This window comes from Ovis canadensis, chromosome 23 (assembly GCF_042477335.2).
Source record: "Ovis canadensis isolate MfBH-ARS-UI-01 breed Bighorn chromosome 23, ARS-UI_OviCan_v2, whole genome shotgun sequence".
Lineage (NCBI taxonomy): Eukaryota > Metazoa > Chordata > Mammalia > Artiodactyla > Bovidae > Ovis > Ovis canadensis.
This window is the reverse complement of record NC_091267.1, coordinates 68553519-68572821: the sequence shown is the minus strand read 5'-3', so window position 1 is coordinate 68572821 and position 19303 is coordinate 68553519. Positions and strand designations below refer to the sequence as shown.

The window sequence follows — 19303 nt, the reverse complement described above, 5'->3', positions numbered from 1 at the left end:
TTTCTAGTTGAACTGTTTACTTGTAAGGATCAGAAAAGTACTCAGGTTGGCTCACGTAGGAAAGCTGAGCACTGCAAGAATCAGCTTACTTAGGAACAGGAGGCAAGGTAGTCTTCAAATAATTGAGAAAAGATGTCCAGCCATTTCTTCCTACGACTAAACTGTCTGATTTTCTCAGAACTTCCGAGACCTTTCCTTCTAATTTGAAGAACAGTTTCCTCTGCTTACTCATGGTTCTTGTTTCCCCATAACCACGGTTCTCACATGGCTTGGCTTCCTGACACCAGCTCTGATCAGCTGACTCCAACTTGTCAGATTAATCACTTACTACAGACCCCTGTCAATCTCTTCTTTGTTTAGTTCCTATGGTCCAATCAGTGGGGGCTGTTGAGGGTGAGTCATGTGACACCTTCATCAAATTCTGTCTCTATATCAGGATTTATGAACAGGTTCCTAGGGAAGGAATTCTGTAGATGATAGAGCAGGCATCCCAAAATATGACTCCTGCATTTCCCTTTTAATCTAAGTTTCACATGATTCTACTGAGTTTTCTTTAGTGCCTCCAATCTTCGTAAGTATACCTTTTTTTTTCATGGTTCTGGCTTAGAGGCCATAGATTATTATCTGATTGCTTTCTTCATGCACATTTTAAATTAATATTCTCAACACCTAAGTAGGTGAGTTAGGTACTTCCCAGAGATGATGGTAACATGACAAATTCAAAGACGTCTAGAAGCCAGGAGTACAAGTGAGCTAGATCAGAAAAAAAAACCAACAAAAAAAAACCTAGTTCAAATCTGTCCCTTAGTTAAAATCAGAAGGGTAGTTGCACCGTTTTCTGTAGGGTACAGTTAAAAAAACAAACCCACTAGCCAGCAACTAGGTGCGTTCAGGTCCTAGATCTGATCTGATCATTGATTTCTGGACACATCATTTATTCCTTTTGAAATTCAGGGGAAGGGGGAGTCTTAAAATCTGGAAACTAGAAGGAATCTTATGGGATTATCTAATCTGGTCTCTACATTTTACAGCAAAAGACATTGACATCAAGCCTTATTGATTAGAGGCAGAGCCAGTAAAATACTTCTCTTAAACTTTTGTGATCCTTTCATTACATCATCTCAGATGAGAAGGTAGACACTTATTCTGAGAATTAGAGATACTGCTTGTGATCATGCAGCATATAGTAGTGTCTAAATGTAAAATTTTAAGATGAGGACATGGGATGGGTATAGAAGACAGGAATCCGCAGTGTGTGAAGAGACAGGAAACAATCTATATTGTTCTCTAAAAACCTGTATATAAACAAAAGAGCATGATCACTGCCACAAAATCGCATCAGCAAATGGAGATGAGGACATTCCCATTGCCAGATGGTATGGGAAGGTGGGTGGATGTGAACTCTGATTGTAGACTGCTTGCCACAAAGGTGGGTTCTATCACTTAATAAAGTGTAATTGAGGCAAGTTTGTACCATTTACTCAGCGGCTCTGGGTCCAGAAGTAACACAAACTCCAGAGTCATTCTCCAATATTTGACAAATTCTTAGGACAGCGTTTGGCACACAGTAAGCTCCCAACGTAAGTGTTAACCTATAATTATTATTACTTGCTTTTCTTCGGTGGGAGGGCTAAATGCTATTCTTCTGGAGTACAGAAATCTCCATTTAAAATCCCATGGGCTAGATTAGAGATATCAGTTGGCTTAGTGAAGAATTAGAGATGGAAAGAGAAGATTTCTTTCCGGGCATCTCCGTCTTTATCTTTATCCCTTTAATTCTTATTAAATTCATAAAGCAGGCATTTGCTATTTGCATTTCAGAGGCCAGAAAACTGGCTAAAAGACTTTCTCCGCCAGAACTCCTCCACTGAGTTAGTAGTGGGTCACCGGATAGAACTGGAACTTGCCTAGAGGTCCCGCAGTTAGGACTCCACGCTGTCACTGACGCTGCTGCACGTTCAGTCACTGGTTGGGCAGCTAAAATCCCACGAGCCCGGGCCACGGCCAAAAAATCTAAGTCTACAAGGAAACAGACGAACGTCTTCTTCAAGCGGAGACTTTCTGGACTTAAGAGTTCTCTTTGCCAGGAGTCTAGAAAAAGGTGGGAGAGCGGTGGTGCAGGTGAGGACCCACATCCCTCTCCAAGGCCAGCGAGCTGCATCTTGGCTCATCTGCCTCTTTCCGTGCCAGCCAAGCCTCGCTAAGAGGACCGGCTCCACACTGAGGGAGGATCAGACTCCGGTTTTCCGTCGAGGAGGCCTCCGTGGCCTCTCCTGGCCTCCCTCTCCCAAGTCGCCCTCAGGGGATCCGACTTCTTGAAGCAAGTCTACGGAGTTTCATTCCTTCATTTCTTTAGAAGCCAGACTTTGGGGTCAAAGAACAGAGAAGGACAAGAGCTAGGAACAGGCAGCAGCGCGCAGGAGCACCGGGCCCACGAAAGGCCCTGGCCTCGGGTACCACTGCGGTCCGGCAGCACGCGCGACGCCCGCTCGCACCCAGCCGCCCGCCTCCCTTCCCGGAGGAGGCGTGGCCCGCACGCGCCGCCATCTTGGCTACCTCTCTAGGCGCTCTGTTTACTACTCTATGGTCTCCCGCTCCCGCCCCGCCCCTCCCCAGTCATTGTCTGGAGGAGCCGCGGCGGCCGCAGCGCCTTCTCTTTATAAGCCCGCAGTGCCCGGATGTGAATGGATTACAATGTATCTTTCAGGGAAACCTATTATTATCAATGTGACTCCACGGGGGAGTCAATGGTGATGATCAGGAGGAGGAGGAGGATGAGACACCTCTAAACTTGGAACAAGTTTAAGACTTTGTAAGAGGAGAAGAAAAAAAAACCAGCCACCAACAAGATTTGTCTGAGGAAAAATTATCACTATCCTGTGTTGATATTTTTTTATAAACAATAAGAAAAAGTTGTTGGATTTTTTTTTAATGATTTCTTTTTGGGGGGAGGGAGTTTTGTTGCAGTTTTATGGTGGAAAATGCAAAACCCAGAGCCAGGTGCATAATCTTGTATTCTGTGGATATCCCTGGAACAGAACTGAGTACCAGTTAAAATACTTTTTTGGGGGATACACATGTGAGATACTCAGTACTTGCAGAAGATTTTTGTCTCTCTTTTTAAAGTCACTTTCCTTGGAATATTGTGAGCATATTTGTGGCCACTTAAGGTAACGTTACAATTTGCTGTCAGAGTAAACTGTTTGTAATTGAATTTAATTTTAAAAATTTCGATCCCAGTGTTTTGTTAAAACAAAAGGAACAACCTATTAAATAACTGCCAATGGGAAAAAGTGTGTGCATGCGTTTTGTGTATGTACTCGCACATCTAGCCATAACTGGGTTTATAGAATGTGTATTTTAGCACACGTTAAGATAGAGTGTTGCATATACTGCCTGAAGCACGCTTGTTATTACGAAACGGTAGAATTATGCAGCTTAATTTTTATCCTAAAAAGTGATGTGAAAAAGTATGTTTTAAGAGCATGCAGGGCCTGTAATGGTCAATGTTGAATGAAAAACTTATCGTGCTGGCGAACGGGGACTTAGCGTGCCTAGGAACTCAAGTATAAAACAAAACATCTACCCTCAAAAATAGCTTTTTTTTTTTTTTGGCGAAGTTCACAGCTATACTATTCTATGACTTAAAAGGGAGGGGTAAAAAAAAAAGTATGTAATTGAGGTTTCGCCTCCCCCCCCGCCACCCCCCCCCCCCCAACGCAGAACTACCGATCGGGAAATCTCCCCAGTAAAATGTCGCTTGGTTTGTATCTGGAAAAGAAAAAAAAATATTGTTCCTCTTGGCAAAGTCTTTTTGCATCACGTGTATTTGCAGCCTAGTATAAACTTGCTTTACCGTGTGTGGATGTGTGAGTGAGAGGGAACGGGAGAGTCAGAGAAAGAAAGAAGTGAGGGGACGTAAAGTGGAATCCGTTTCAAAGTGTGCCTCGGCTGGATGAAACGGGCAAAAAAAACACACAAAAACCCCAACCCTGAAGGGTGCAGGCTTCAGATTGTAACTGACGATCTGAGGGAAAATGAGGTGCTCGGTGAAATTTCGTTTGTATTTTTTTTTTGGCGAGGCGGGGGAGGTGTGGAGATGATTTTTTTTTCTTTTCTTTCTCGGGGGTGGGGTGGCGGCGGGCGGGCGGGGGTCCGCATCCCAGCCAGCCCGACCCGCGCGCGCCGCGTCGCCCCGCCGGAGCCGCCCCCCCACCCATTTCTTTGCTGAACTTGCAATTCCGTGCGCCTCGGCGTGTCTCCCCCTCCCCCTCCGCCCGTCCCCTCCCCTCCCCGGAGAAGAGAGTTGGTGTTAAGAGTCAGGGATCTTGGCTGTCTGTCTGCGGAGCTGTAGTGGCGGCGGCGGCGGCGGCGGGGACCGAGCGGGCGCGGGCGGCGGCGGCGGCTGAGGCGGCGGGTAGACATGAACGCCGCCTGGGCGCCGGCGGTGCACCGAGAGCCCCTTCTCGCGCGCGGGCGGTAGGTAGCGGCGCCGAGCGCGGCGGGCTCGGCGGGGCCGGAGCGCCGGGCGGCGCGGGGGGCTCGGGCTCGGCGGCCCCGCGCGCGGCTCCGCGCCTCCGGCGCCGCGGGCGCCCGGTCTCCCCGGCGCTCCCGCTGGAGACACCCCTTCCCCTCCCGCGCTCTTCCCTCCCCCTCGTCCCTGCGCACCCCCCTCCTCCCCGCCCGGGCCCCCCCACGCCCTCCTCCCCGGCGCTGCCGCTCGGAGGGACCGCTGACTTTGCCAAGGGCCTGACTTTAATTTTTACAACCCTTTCTTTCACAAATTAGGGCGCTGGACAATTACAAGCCCCGACCCTCCACCGCGGGGCCACCCCCCCGCCCCCCGTCCTTTTCGCCGACCCTGTCACCCCTCCCCCTTTGGACGTGTTTTCACTCCAGAGACGCTCATCTTTAATTTCTTTATAGCTACTTTGAAACGCAGAGGGGAGTGGTGTGTGTGTGTGTGTGTGTGTGAGTGTGTGTGTGCGCGCGTGTGTGTGCGAGTGTGTGAGTGTGTGTGAGGGGGGTGGGGTGGAGGGTGGGGGGGAAAGTTGAGACCGGATCGTTCGGAGTAGTTTCTCTTTTCTCTGTGATCCATTCATTTCTCGCTGTACCTCCTGTTGCATAAAATGATGCGCTGAGGAGCGGCAAATTTTTTTTTTCCCCTTTCCCGGATTTGGTTTTATAGTGGATGTTACCAGTTTTGATCGTCTCTTTGGAAATACAGTATCAATATCGCTTTTTTTTTTTTTTTTTGCTATTGCTGTCTATTCCATCTTAAAAAAAAAAAATCACCCAGCAACTCTCCTATCCCTCCCTCCTTTCCACCTTAATCCCACCCGCCCCCATGTCCCCACCCCCAACCCCCCCACCCCCAGTCTCCAAAAATCCGATTGTGTTTTCTCCAAGGATTGGGACTGGATTTTCTGATTGCGGTTATTTCCATGTTTCTAGGTTTGTGTGATTTTGCTAAAATGCATCACCAACAGCGAATGGCTGCCTTAGGCACGGACAAAGAGCTGAGTGATTTACTGGATTTCAGTGCGGTAAGAAAGAACGGTGGAAACTAACAACAGCTGTAAAACAAAACAAAACCAAACCAAAAAACCCAAGCACTTTGAGCTAGAAACCAATAGAATCTGAAGGACAGGAAAGATTTTTATTTGGCTGAATCCTTGGTAAACATGAAGGTCTTTTTGATAAGTTTTTAACTACAGTTTTTGGGTGTGATGGAGGATTCCGGCTTTTTTTTTTGTCACTCTGATTACTTGCTTTGAATTCACTACCCACCGAACCCCCAAATAATAGAGTCCCACCCCAGTGGAAGGGAAAAACAGACACCCCTAAAACTGTAAACCACCCCTTAACTTGGCCTTATCAGAACACTAAAAGTACTGGTACCATGCGTGCTACTCAATTTATTTACTAATTTGTTTTTCTGAAAATGGAAGAGAAAATAGGAGACTTCAGTTGGCTCAAAGTTTTAAACTGATGATGGTTTGGAATCAGTAGGACCTGCCTTCCTCCCACTTAAATCTTTTCTTGGGATTCTGAAAACTCCTGTGTGTATATGCTGAGTACACATTCTTTAGAAATCCTTTAGACTTTGTAAATTTCGTAGTCGGGGAGATCAGCCCAAAGCAGAACTTAGACACTTGTGGAGTTTTACGGCTGAACTTGGTCCTTCTCCATCACTTTGTCTCCCTTCCCCAAACCAAGTCCCAAGCATGTCAGGGGAATTAATTCATTTTTAATGCCAAATGAGTTTGGTGTCAGATGCATTTGCAAAGCAAAATGAAAAGAATCCACAAAACACACAAAATCCAAACCGCCTTCTAAGTGGGGGGGCTCTCTTCTCTTGTTGCTGCTGCCGCTGCTGCTACTGCTGCTGTTGTTGCTGCTGCTGCTCTTCTAGACCTTTTGGAGAAATGGCTTTCGGAAGTTTTGCCAGGAAATGTAGCCCTAGGCAGCTTTTAGCCCCCTTTCTGCTTGCTGCACTTTCTCCATTCGCTCCTTTGCTTTCTGCAGGCTCTGACTCAGGGAAGGTGCGCGTTATCCACTAGATAACGTCGAAGAAGAGGGAAACCAATTAGGGTCGAAATAAATGCTGGAGAGAGAGGGAGTGAAAGAGAGTGAGAGTGAGAGAGAGAGAGAGACAGACAGAGAGAGAGAGGGGGAGAGAGTCTTGCTTCAAAATGCTCTCATGTTAGAGACGAAATGAGAATTTAGTGCAGGTGGCACTTTTATTTTTATTTGGGTTCACATATGACAGGCAAATCCTATACGGGATCGAAATGGACATTGCCACGTTTATGGCCAAGGTTTTCAATATAAAATAAACAACTTTTTTCTTCTCCTTTGTAAAACTCGTGTCTTCTAGAGAGCTCGCTGCCCTCCAAACTGAATCTTGTTAACATTATGGGGACTGTGCTGTGGTTTAAAATGTAGTACTGCCTAGCTCTGGCGATTTACTGAACCTGAGGAAAAAGAAAGAGCAGAGTGGTAAAGGGGTGGGGGGGGGTAAGAATGATTGGTAATATTGTACCTGTTTTAGTTTTAAGTTGGATGGTGATGTATTTTACTAAAATGAACACTTAGCATAAACTGTACATTATATAGTGAGAGTATGAAAGGTCTCAGATGATCTCTGAAGGCACGGATGTCTTCTTTGCAACAGTAATATTTCTTTGTTTCTTTTAGATGTTTTCACCTCCTGTGAGCAGTGGGAAAAATGGACCAACTTCTCTGGCGAGTGGACATTTTACTGGCTCAAGTATGTAAATTCTTTTCTTAGTGTGTAGTTAAATGTTCTTAGCTGTTTGTTCACTCATGGTATATTTTTGGCTCTGTTAAAGTGTTCTGCAAAAGTCATTGAAATTTTAGCCTGTAATGATATGGTTATTTCATTGTCCATTAGTAGTATAACTTAGGCAAAAACGTTATCTTTTGCAAAATTAAAAATATTTTTTTTTGAATCAAGAAAATTGCCTCAGAATTCTGTCACTTAATTTAAAAGCAATTTTCTAATACAGTTGTAATCAAACATGTGAAGATAAGGCAGTATTAACATGGGGGAATAAATTAATGTTACTGAAAATAGAGGGAAAAATCTAACTTTCATGAAAAGGGCAGATTCCTTGGAAATAATCAAATTTTCTTGGAACTATGTATAATTAACCCTTTTTTAAAAATGAGCACTTAATTTTGTAGATGAATGCTGCGTAGTAAACCATAGCTGTAAATAGATTCTTTTTAATCCAAGAGCTGAATATGAATTCATTTGTATTTAAAATATCCTTTTTGGTGCTATAACTGTTTTTCTCCTCCTAAGTATTTACTTGTACAGTGAATTTTTGCTATGTTTAAAGTTACAAATTTGGAAGGACTTTTACATTTTATAAATGAAAGACCTTTGGCTGATGCTTTCAAAAGACGTTAGCGGTATTCACAAAGGCATCTGTGTGTGCAATGATTATCTGGTATCTAAGGAGGAGTTTTAATAGGGGACTCTCTGAAGGTCTCTTACTAAAAGTGAAAATATGCTATTCATTTAAAAAGTTATTTTTTGTCCAGTGAATTTCATATCAGAAGGAGGCATACATTGTTGCTTGCTGTCCTTTTAGGTTCAAGGCTTAAATCCATTTATGCCTGTTAAACAGCTATAGTATCTTAGGAGTTCTGGCAGTGGTACCTAATAGGACATTAGACAGAGTCCTGTTCTTAAGTCAGACTGGTAAATATTGACATCGTTTAGCTATGAGATATCAGTGGAATTGTCTGTTAGCTATTGAAGATAATTTCACATCTCTTAATATTCATTTGGTGCTGTAGCAATGAAAGAAACCTATTCATCTTTGTGATTTGTATAATTGGTATGTTTTTTCTAAAACTAATGGCTTTTAAAAGTTGCTCATTTCCAAATAAGTTACTTCTCCTTTTGCTGGCCCCATAAGTCTAAGGGAATTATCTCTAAAACTCAATGTATGAAATATGAGACACCTCCTATACTTACATTTTATCTTTTTTGGGGGGGAGTCTGCTTTGATTAAAAGGACTCTTGACCATATGTTTGTGTTCTGACTGTCCTGGAACCTGTTATATTTTCAATTTGGGACTTACTTTTTTTTTGTTTTGTTTTCATACTGTTTCTTCCACATTTCTATATTGTGTTCTCTACAGTTTTGAAGGAAAGATGAGTGCAAGTGTCTGTTGTAGGCAAATTAATTTTTCATGTTAGTATCAAAACTAACTTTATTTCTGACAGTAGTTTTCTTCAAGATTTTCCTTAAGAAAATGTGTATTCAGTTGAAATCTGAAAGTAGATTATGTCAGAAAGGCTCAGAGATAGACTGCTTTCAGAGGCAGTGCAAAAACACTCTTTTGTACTTTTTGTAAAAGCTGACACATTTGGAATAATTAAGTATATCAGTTTTGGTATGGCTTAATAAAGTAAGATTGATTTAGAAGCATGAAATTATGTTATATTGAAAATACGACTGGGCATCTTGGTCCCTTTTCTGTGTTCGCATTTAAATGAAGTCTTTGCTGTGATGTTTAAGTGTTTACAGAGTATAGGCTGGATGAGTATGAATATGTATTGATGAATTTTGGTAAGTGGTCATATATTGAAACTTACGCAGTTCTTAAGACAGTATATCTGAATACATAAACCTGTCTTATACAGACAGTAAATCTGCATAAGACAGAGACTTCATCGTTAGTGAGATAGGTTGTGATATATCCAGTGAATATGTTGTGATTATTTTTAAGGTGTTGAACTTTAAGTGACTTTGTACCGGACAAAGGTGTAGTTTTCAGGCCCATATGTTTACTTATAAAGGTAAAAAGTGTAGTGGCTATTTTGTTCTAGCAGCTAGATTGCAAATGCAGGGTATTCATCCAAAGCAGTATGATGGGGACTGTAATATACAGAGTACAGATTGGAGTGTTGATTTTTCTCATCTGGCCAAGACATAGTAAGTGGCTTTGTTTCTACTCAGTAACAAAGCTAAGTCCTCTTTTAAAGCACAACAAGTTAAAAAAAAAATGAGGAAAACTGCATTTTTCCCCTTTCCTGAAAGGATGAACTAGAAAACTTTGGACTGAGAAATAATTTTCTAAATGTACATCCGGTTAATATCCATTGTCCCCAGCAAGGGTGCTCAGATATCATTTTCATGGGCAGCTTTGAAACCTGGGTCCAGGGGAAAAGAGATCCGAAGTGTAAGTGAACTGTTCATGTTGGGGTAAACCGCTCTGTTGCTTTCAAAGTGAGGCATGGTGATGTTTCAGGCTTCAAGTTCTCTGTAGCTGTGAGTTCCATTCATATATAGGACACTCTATCGTGATTTGCAGTATGAGAATGAAAATAAAGTGTGGCCATGTTGCCTTTAATCTTTCATTTCACAAACATGGTTTTCCCTACCACCTTAAGAAATGGTGAGGCTGCTAGGGAGAATGGAATGTAACCTGAGCTACAGCCTGACATTCCCAGGGAGCATTTTTCACATGAAAGGCTTTTGTCAACCCAGGAAAGGACCAGCCGTTTTTGTTTGATGTTTGCAGGTGTTCAGCAGAGAGCACTAAAACAATTCAGCCATGATAGTTCAGAGTGTGGATGACCTTAACAGGGAGAATTGGTGGGCTCTGGAATTATTTGTAAGAAATAGTTGAAATTTATATGGTGACTTTTATAAAGGGATTTCAGATCCATTATATCATTGATCTTAAAACAAGCTAACAGCATCCACATGCCTGGATGACTGGAAAATTATTCTCATTAAAAAGTAGGATGGCCAAGTTATCTAAAAGGGGAAAAAAAATGTCTCTAGAATCTATAATTTATTGATGAATAGGGATTTAATTTTCTAATACAACAGAAATGCAGTTTTATTTGGTCACCTTTGATTCCTTTATGAGCAAAAGATAAACACACTAGCTTTGGCATCTTTTAAAAAGTGGTTTGAAAGTTGGGGCTCTGAAATTATCCATACTCAACAATAGCCCTGGTCACATCTGTTACAAGTATTTACACTTAGTCTGTGACGGATTCTGCATCTTTCTCCCTCAGTGTAAAAGTTGAGCCTTTTCCCCCTGTAACTGTTTAGTTTTACTTAGGTGTTCAGTATTTGTTAAAGGTGCCAAATGAATGGGTGTTTTAACAATTAACAGCAGCAATAAAACACCACATCCCTGTCATGGTCATTTCTGGAAGCGAAAAAATGTCTCTTGACATTCACACAAGTTTGTTCACCAATATCCATGTGACACCCAAATAACACATCAGTTTAGAAAATTCAGTAAGAAAAAAATATCGATCCAGTGGGTCATTTTGTATTGTAGAGAAGAGTCAAATGGCCAGCATCCTGAATTAATTTCCATCCGTACAGTTCGAGTTCATGGTTACAGTGTGAAAAAAAATTGGTCTCCCCCAAAGGTATTTGTGGAGTAGAGTTATTTAATTGTGTGTGTGTGTGTGTGTCTGTTTTAAACAGCCTTACTATTACAGTGCAGTTCATAATGGTTGTGTGGCTTTTTGTAAAATGAAGAATAAATTAACAGGTTAAAAAATAAGGAATGTGGTGTTAAACCCATTTCATTAGAATCATACCATTTTGGGGGTAGGATCCCCTTAGAAATACACAGCCCAATGCCTTCATTGTACAGCCAAAGAAAACTGAGGCCCATGTTAAGAGGTTCTCAAGTATGTGTTCATTGCTATTCTAAAAAACAAATTTTGATTTGCTGATTCTCTGTGGCCCTGCAAATCCTTTTATTAGAGTAACACTGGTTTCAGGACTCTGTGTTTTCTGTAATTTGTGTTGCATAACAGGGTCTCAGGATTTGTGTACTGATCTTTATGCCTACAAATGCTTCTAAATGTATATGTGCCCTTTGACTGTTTTTTAAGGTTTGGAGCTGAATTTTGGATCGTTGATCATTCTGTTTTGCCTGATCTGGTCTGTGATTATTTGCAGGATGTTAGATTGAATAATAGGGTGTGGATGGGCATAATACTGATGGAATTAAAGTGCTTCTTACTATGCCAAGCAGTGTGCTATGCACTTTATACTCTTGTATTTTCTTTATCCTCACAAGAACCCAATGAGATGCCAGGATTACCATGTTCAATTCATAAATGAGGAAACCAAGATTCAAAGATGATAAACTACTTTCTTTCAAGGCAGCCAGGAATGAGTTAGGTTCTAAACATAGGTCTGTCTGCCTAGTTTAGTGTCTTTTCAAAGACACACACACATACACACACACACACACACACACAAGCACACACATGAGGCTTGGTGTACAATACTATTCCTGATCATTAGAATAGATAAACATTTTAAAAAAACATGTTTACACTAATGGTATAAGCCATGTCCATTATTTTTCCTGCTTTATTATCCAAATAAGCTAGCTTTGTAGTTTATGTTGGATTTCAATGTGACTTAGTATCTCTTTCGTATTATTATTATAATATTTTTAACCAGGAAAATATAGTGGGTATTTTCAAAGTTGTGGCTTGGTTCTACTGTAAATTAGCAATCTGCTTGGGTACCAGTAAAAATATTTTGTTTTCAGTTTTTATGAACCTAGTCAAACCCCAAGTTGAGGTAACCAAGCTTGCTCTGTTAATATCTAAAAAAAATGCTTTCCTATCTTTAACTGTAAAAACAGTCTTACAGTTTCTTGTTAGATCTTTGAAACCTAATTTTCCAGAACAAAAATCTTGAATTCTATCTGCATCCCTAAAATAAGCAGCTTTGAAGTTAAGTTTTGATATGTCTATTACCAGACATGTGCTTAAAATGTTACATTTTCTAAATTCAGAAGGAAGAAGCAGTACTCTATTTGACACTGACTTAAGTAAATAAAATGCATTGAACAAGTGTAGGGATCCGAGATCTGTTGAGCCTGAAATGCTTAACATTTTTGACAGCATCAGCAAATTATCTTTACCCTACTATTGTAATGAGGAAATCACTTAAATAACAGATGAACAGCTAAGTCACATAAACATATATAATAGAACTATGTAATGAAAGTTTATGCTGTTAATTGCTCGAATCTGTCTTAAATGCTTAGAATCATGGAGCAGTCAAGACTGTCATATAAACAGTTTTGTTTTGAGCTTAAAATTATTCCTTTTTGCTTTCATCTGCTATGATAAACAAAGTAATTTTGGAAGCTTTATAGATCAAACATTTACTACTAATGGTAAACTGCATTTTATATTGGAAGTTTGCAACCTCGTCCAAGGCAGAGAGTTGAGTCCTGGTGGCCCCAGGCCTGTGATTTTCAACTTTTAGTATTATGATGCCATTTAGGTCTGTTCCCATAAGCCAAGATAACAGATCTGAAGTTGTCTAATAAGGAACATGGCGTGTTTTGAAACGTTCTTTGGTTTACAAGTCTGGAACCAAAATGTTCTTGGCCAGACTTTGAGAACCTATATCTGTATGTTGGGTAAGTCAGATTTTGCACAGACAGAGCATCCAAATGAAGCTAGGTAGGAACAGGAAAAAAAAAAAAAATCCCCTCTTTTCTTTTTTTTTTTTTGTCTTTTATGACCTAATTTTTTATGACCAGGTGTTCTTCCAAGTCAATTGGATGGCGCTGAGTATTACGGAAAATAAAGTAAAGCATATCATAGGGTTTTTTTTTTTTTTTTTGGTTACCGGTTTCTTATTACTTTGAATAAAGTTTTCAAAATTGACCACCAAGTTTATTAGCTTACATGTGGGTTATCCATTTTCTAAATTTGTGAGCCCACTTAGACTCAGCAATAAAGTAGGCACATGAATTTAGGTGGGTCCTTTTGAACCATATGTCTCTTAATGCTTATGAGAGACCTAAGAGAAATAGCAATTTAATCTTTAGAGAAGATTGATTAATATGTTTTATACATTATATATATATATTTTATATCAGGCTCAAAGGAATAGCAAAAGTATTGGAAAGCTTGTCATATTTACTTTCATTTCAGCAATAAATAAAGGCCCAGTTAATCAGCATATCAAATACCCAGGTGTGTTTAGAGTCAGTTTATATGGATGAATTTCAGGGCTGTAAGAAAGTATTTTATTTAAAGGTGCAGCCACTTGATTGTTCAAATGGCTGCTTTTGTACTTCTGTGTGACAATTAACATTTAATGAATGACTTTCTAAACTGCCATTGGTGGTAATTACTATATGTGGTTTATTAACTGCAATCCATTGTTGGATGTGCCTGTATTGATTTGTTTTGCAAACAACCCTTCACACGTTCAGCACTATTTGTACATGACTTTTTAAAGAACCTGTTTCGTTTGCTGACACTGATATTGCTCCTAAATTTTTAGCTGACAAATGCCTCTTCGATGGTAATGATTTTTGATTAAATTAAAAGTTCATCTTTCAGCTATACAGATTTTGCACTTTGATCCTTAAGGAATCCCAAAGAAATTACACAGTATTTTTTTTAAGTAGAAGATTTATAGAAATTTAGACTTATCAGGAGAGTTTAGAGATGGTCTATGATTTTTTTAAAATAAAGAGCCAAGGTTTGGGAGGGTTAAATATCTTTTGCTCAAATCATACAGTTGGTTATGGGCTGTAATAGGACACAAATGCAGATGTCCTGACCCGCTGGTCAGGGACCCCATGCTGCTTTTAATTAAGATTTGGACTCAATTTGTTGGTACCAACTGTATGTTTCTTAAAAGGAGGGAAACTTCTATGATCTTCCATTTCTGAAAAATAATAAAAGTTCAGATTGTGAGAGATGGCCCTTGTAATCCAGGTCACTTGTCTTCACCTGCTCTAATTTGGCTAAGGCAGTTGACGAATAACTGTTAAAATGTATTGTGTTATTAAAAATAACAAAGTAAGACCCCTGATTAAATATCAGGGCTGTAATTTAATCTTGGGGGTTCTGGCACTGTTCATAAACCATTTGGCTTTTTTCTGTAACAGATGACGTCACAATACAGCTTGATTGAATTATGACCCTGGGTTGCAGGAGCACCTGCTTATGCCTCTTGACTTCATAGCATGTCAGCATTTCCATTACTTTTTTTCTTCTCTGACATTTTTAAGTTCGAATAGTTAACGAGACTGATGGTTGGCATATAAACTCGCAGGCCCCTGGGAAAAGACTGTTTTCCCAATAAAACAGAGAAGGTGGTGACAAAACCCCATTACAGAATACCTTTTAGAATGTTCTTCCTTGCTTTAATCTTCCATTAATTTAAACATTCCCTTTTGGGGTGCTTAGCTGAATTGCAAGGCATCCAAATGGAAGGTTTTGAATCTCAAATCGCTCAAGTCAAGACTTAACTACAAGGCATTTTGAGGACTTTAAACTAGGGAAAGACCTAGCTTCTGTGAAGGAAGATATTGAAATGATAGCTCTAGACCCTCTATTTTCCATCTTGTGTAAAATACTGATGAGCAAGTAGTGGAAAGGATGCACATTTGCATATCTTGTCAGTAATTACTTTTATTTCTACTTAAGATGGATAAAAATGGATAATGAACAGTTTCAAAAGTTCTGTTTTTGTGTGTGTGTGTGTGTGTCATTATCTGGAGATTCATAGCATAGCATCAATTTAGCCCCTCACGTTTTAATATAGTGTTGTAAAATGTTGGTTGTGTCCATCTAGCCAGTTAGTTTTTATCTCCCCATCATAATTCTTACTGATGGTTTATCTAATATATCTTTTTAGTACATGCTATGCATACATCCCCTGTATTAGCAATTATAGGACCTAGAGGGCTTTGTGGGAGCAAGGTCCTACCCTGAGAGGAATATATTTTTGACAGGAAAGAACAGGAAAGCACATGTTTAATTAGTACTCAGTGCCCAGAAGGGGAGTGTCACTAACATGGTGGGAGTTTAGATAAAGAGAAGACTTACTTCTTGCTGGGGAAAATTAATAATGAAGATTTCATGGGCAAACAGAGTATGATTCTTGAAAGAAGAGATTTTTTGACCTGGGGATGTTGGGGAGGATTTTATGTCAGGATCACTGTGAACCAGGCATAGAGGAGATCCTTTGCGAAGGCTGGATGGAAGAGAGCAGAGTCTTCAGCTCAACAGTGGACTCAGTTGTGGTCTAGGCATCTGCACCACCTCCAGACAGACATTCCTGTCTTGAATGCCCCCTTTATTTTTCCTTTTCTGATTTTGAGATTTCCTTTCCAGATAATCCAGTTCCTTCCCCATATGTATATATTTTTAATGGCAGTGGCAGCGTGGAAATCAAGATTTTGATATTCCCAGTTTCAAACTCTTCCTGTTATATCATTCAGCAGTGGAAATTTTAAGCTAATTTGGAGAAAGTAGTTTCTTTAACTGAATTCTGGCAATCTAGCTTCTTTTGCCATGTTTGCTGTTAAATAGCTACTTCATATTGGCAAAGTGATAGACCCTCAAAGCCTGCATCTTCAAGCTGGAAAAATAAAGTGAAACTCTCCATTACACTTCAAGAGGGGTTTTATACTGTAGTTAAAAATATTTCCTAATTGCAGAACATCAGCATTATAATTTTATTATCCTCACTGGCCATTACTGGTGCTGTGGCCCTTGGTTCAGAAGCTAGTAGGGAAATGTGCTGGTTATAATTGCCATATAATACATTTGGAAATGCATTTAAAACACAGTCTCAAAGATTGTGATCATAGCCGAAACCCATATAATGTTTGTAAAAACATTATGGAGTGGCCAGATACACCTCTGAATAAAATGTGTCAAAATTACATCCCACATAGGAAAAATATGTAAACATCACCCTCTCCTTGAGTGTTGGGTAGTTCAGATTAAAATGTCCTTCTCTCTGTGACCTCCAAGTGTTTCAGTGTAACACACGATTCCAGTTTCCAGTTTAAGCCCAGAACTCAAGTTCTAGTCGAAATTGGCATAGGAAGAATTTCTTAATGAATGACTGTATTTGCTATAGAATATAAACAAGATTTTTATGACAGAGAATGTTCTAGACCTAATTTACTCATTAAAGTCAGTTCCAAACTTATGTCTTCCTCAAACTTAGTCTTCACTTTCGAACATAGGGATTCATGTTGGGAATATTTTGCAACCCTATGCCTTAAAACTCAGAGAAAAGCTTTTGGTCATCAGCTGGGTAATCATGTTTCAAGATTGAATCTACAATTTCATACATAACCCAGTTTTGCAATTTGGAAGGGAAGACTGAGCCATGTCATTTCAATCCTTGTTCAGATAATTGTTCTTTGCTGCGTACCTTCTAGAGCTTTATTGTGTACTAACTGGTATCCCAAACCATGGAATGCTGTTCTGTTCTTTTGTGGGTGCTGTGAATCTTCATTTAGTTTCTAGTTTTCTTTTGATATTTAATTTCTCCTTGATCTTGTTAGCCTCTTCTTATTCTTTCATTTGCCTTTCAGCCCACGTGGAACTGTTTCTCTTTTACATGGGTGTACATTTTGCAGTGTCCCACTTTAATATATCCCTAGTAATTTTGGTAGAATTGGATCAGGTGAGAAGTAGTCCACTAGTACTTTAAATAATTCTACTTAAACAAACTCCATTATTGTTGAAGGTTTGTTTAAAGAATGTCAAAAGCTTCAGAAAAATGAAAGGAATGACTATGCATAGTTTTTTTTTTTTGCAGTGTGAATATGTTTTGCTGAAATAGCAAGAGAATTACTAAGAATGGTTAACTTTGATTTACTCGCTTGTTCACTCATTCAGTAAATTTTTTTTTTTTGAGAGCGAAGATTCAAATTGCAGTGTGAGGTACTATGGTGATATAAAGAAGGAGATATTTCAGTGCCAGTATTGCAGTTGGAGCATGGTACTGCTTGCTGTCTTTGGGTGTAAGTTCTATATTGACTCAGTAAGAAAGTGCTTTTCAAAGAAGTGATGTCAAAGTGTGGAAGCAGACTTCTTCCAAGGATACTTTCAAATAAACTAAGTACAGACTAACTGAAAGATTGAAATCCTATTTACATGGGTACTACATGAGTATAAAGGTAGGGGATGGATTTGAATGATTATGGAATTTAGACTTTGAAGAGCATTATGAATGTCTTCTCAAATTTGGTACCAAAGACTTGTTAGAAGGCAGTGATAATTATACCCCATATATTTTTGTTGTGTTTTTTTGGGGGGGGAGTGGAAATGAGATACCAGATTTGTAAATTGTACTCATTTAATTCAAGGGCACTAGATACACTTTTATTCCCACACTTGAATATTTTTGATATTTGTTTTAGAGTTGATATGCAAGAAGTTATTGATTTACTTTTAAAGTTAAAAAAAATTAAGCATCTACCATGTAGCAGGTACTATACTGGGTGCTAGAAATAAAATAATGAACAGTTCAGTTCAGTTCAGTCACTTAGTCGTGTCCGAGTCTTTGTGACGCCATGAATCGCAGCACGCCAGGCCTCCCTGTCCATCACCAACTCCCGGAGTTCACTCAGACTCACGTCCATCAAGTCCGTGATGCCATCCAGCCACCTCATCCTGGGTCGTCCCCTTCTCCTCCTGCCCCTAATCCCTCCCAGCATCAGAGTCTTTTCCAATGAGTCAACTCTTCGCATGAGGTGGCCAAAGTACTGGAGCTTCAGCTTTAGCATCATTGCTTCCAAAGAAATCCCAGGGCTGATCTCCTTCAGAATGGACTGGTTGGATCTCCTTGCAGTCCAAGGGACTCTCAAGACTCTTCTCCAACACCACAGTTCAAAAGCATCAATTCTTTGGCTCTCAGCCTTCTTCACAGTCCAACTATCACATCCATACATGACCACAGGAAAAACCATAGCCTTAACTAGACAGACCTTAGTCAGCAAAGTAATGTCTCTGCTTTTGAATATGCTATCTAGGTTGGTCATAACTTTCTTCCAAGGAGTAAGTGTCTTTTAATTTCATGGCTGCAGTCACCATTTGCAGTGATTTTGGAACCCCCAAAAATAAAGTCTGACACTATTTCTACTGTTTCCCCATCTATTTGCCATGAAGTGATGGGACCGGATGCCATGATCTTCGTTTTCTGAATGTTGAGCTTTAAGCCAACTTTTTCACTCTCCACTTTCACTTTCATCAAGAGGCTTTTTAGTTCCTCTTCACTTTCTGCCATAAGGGTGGTGTCATCTGCATATCTGAGATTATTGATATTTCTCCTGGCAATTTTGATTCCAGCTTGTGTTTCTTCCAGTTCAGCGTTTCTCATGATGTACTCTGCATAGAAGTTAAATAAGCAGGGTGACAATATACAGCCTTGACGTACTCCTTTTCCTATTTGGAACCAGTCTGTTGTTCCATGTCCAGTTCTAACCGTTTCTTCCTGACCTGCATACAGACGGGTATATTTCTGCATTGGCTGAATGTGGGAAACATTCACTGAATAACCAAGCAAAGAAAGGAGAGGTGTGAGGCATCAGAGGAGTTTGTAATAGGGTGTCTGACCTAGCAGTCAGGAGAAGCTTCCTGAAGCTGGCACACCTGGACTGAGGTCTGAGAGGAAGGGCGGGGTACATGGGCGAAGTGGACTGGGGACCAGCAGGGCCTGGTGTTTGGGGAGGGGTTAGAGCTGGGTTAGAGGTGAGGCTTGAGAGGTGGAAGGTAGGGGCCAGATGATGCCAGGCAGGAAGATCGGGAGACTTTGCAATTTCCTCTCATCAGCTTTGTGCCTGGGAGACCTCTGGCTGCAGCCTGGAAAACGCACCCCAGGGGCAGTCAGTGTTGGTGGCCCGAACCCTGTGTGGTGAGATTTTTTCAGAAACCCAGGTGAGAGATGAGGTTGTTAGGCCTCCAGTGTGGGTGGTGAAGATGGAGAATGGG

At 40.4% G+C, this 19303-nt stretch overlaps 1 protein-coding gene across 43 annotated transcripts in view; it reads left to right on the top strand.

Annotated features, from left to right (window-relative positions):
* The first annotated feature begins 2614 nt into the window (after positions 1–2614).
* TCF4 (transcription factor 4) overlaps positions 2615–19303 on the top strand; it is a 380205-nt gene continuing 363516 nt past the window's right edge. For 16 of the 43 annotated variants that reach the window (XM_069568841.1, XM_069568845.1, XM_069568838.1 and 13 more), the window contains exons 1-2: positions 6406–6545; positions 7201–7273. In XM_069568841.1, coding sequence (XP_069424942.1) covers positions 6429–6545; positions 7201–7273 — 190 coding nt within the window. In that variant the 5' untranslated portion in view covers positions 6406–6428. Of the gene's footprint in view, positions 3171–3869; positions 4480–5454; positions 5547–6393; positions 6546–6612; positions 6735–7200; positions 7274–19303 lie in introns of those variants that run through there. The other 27 variants (XM_069568874.1, XM_069568873.1, XM_069568857.1 and 24 more) reach the window with 7 other exon arrangements.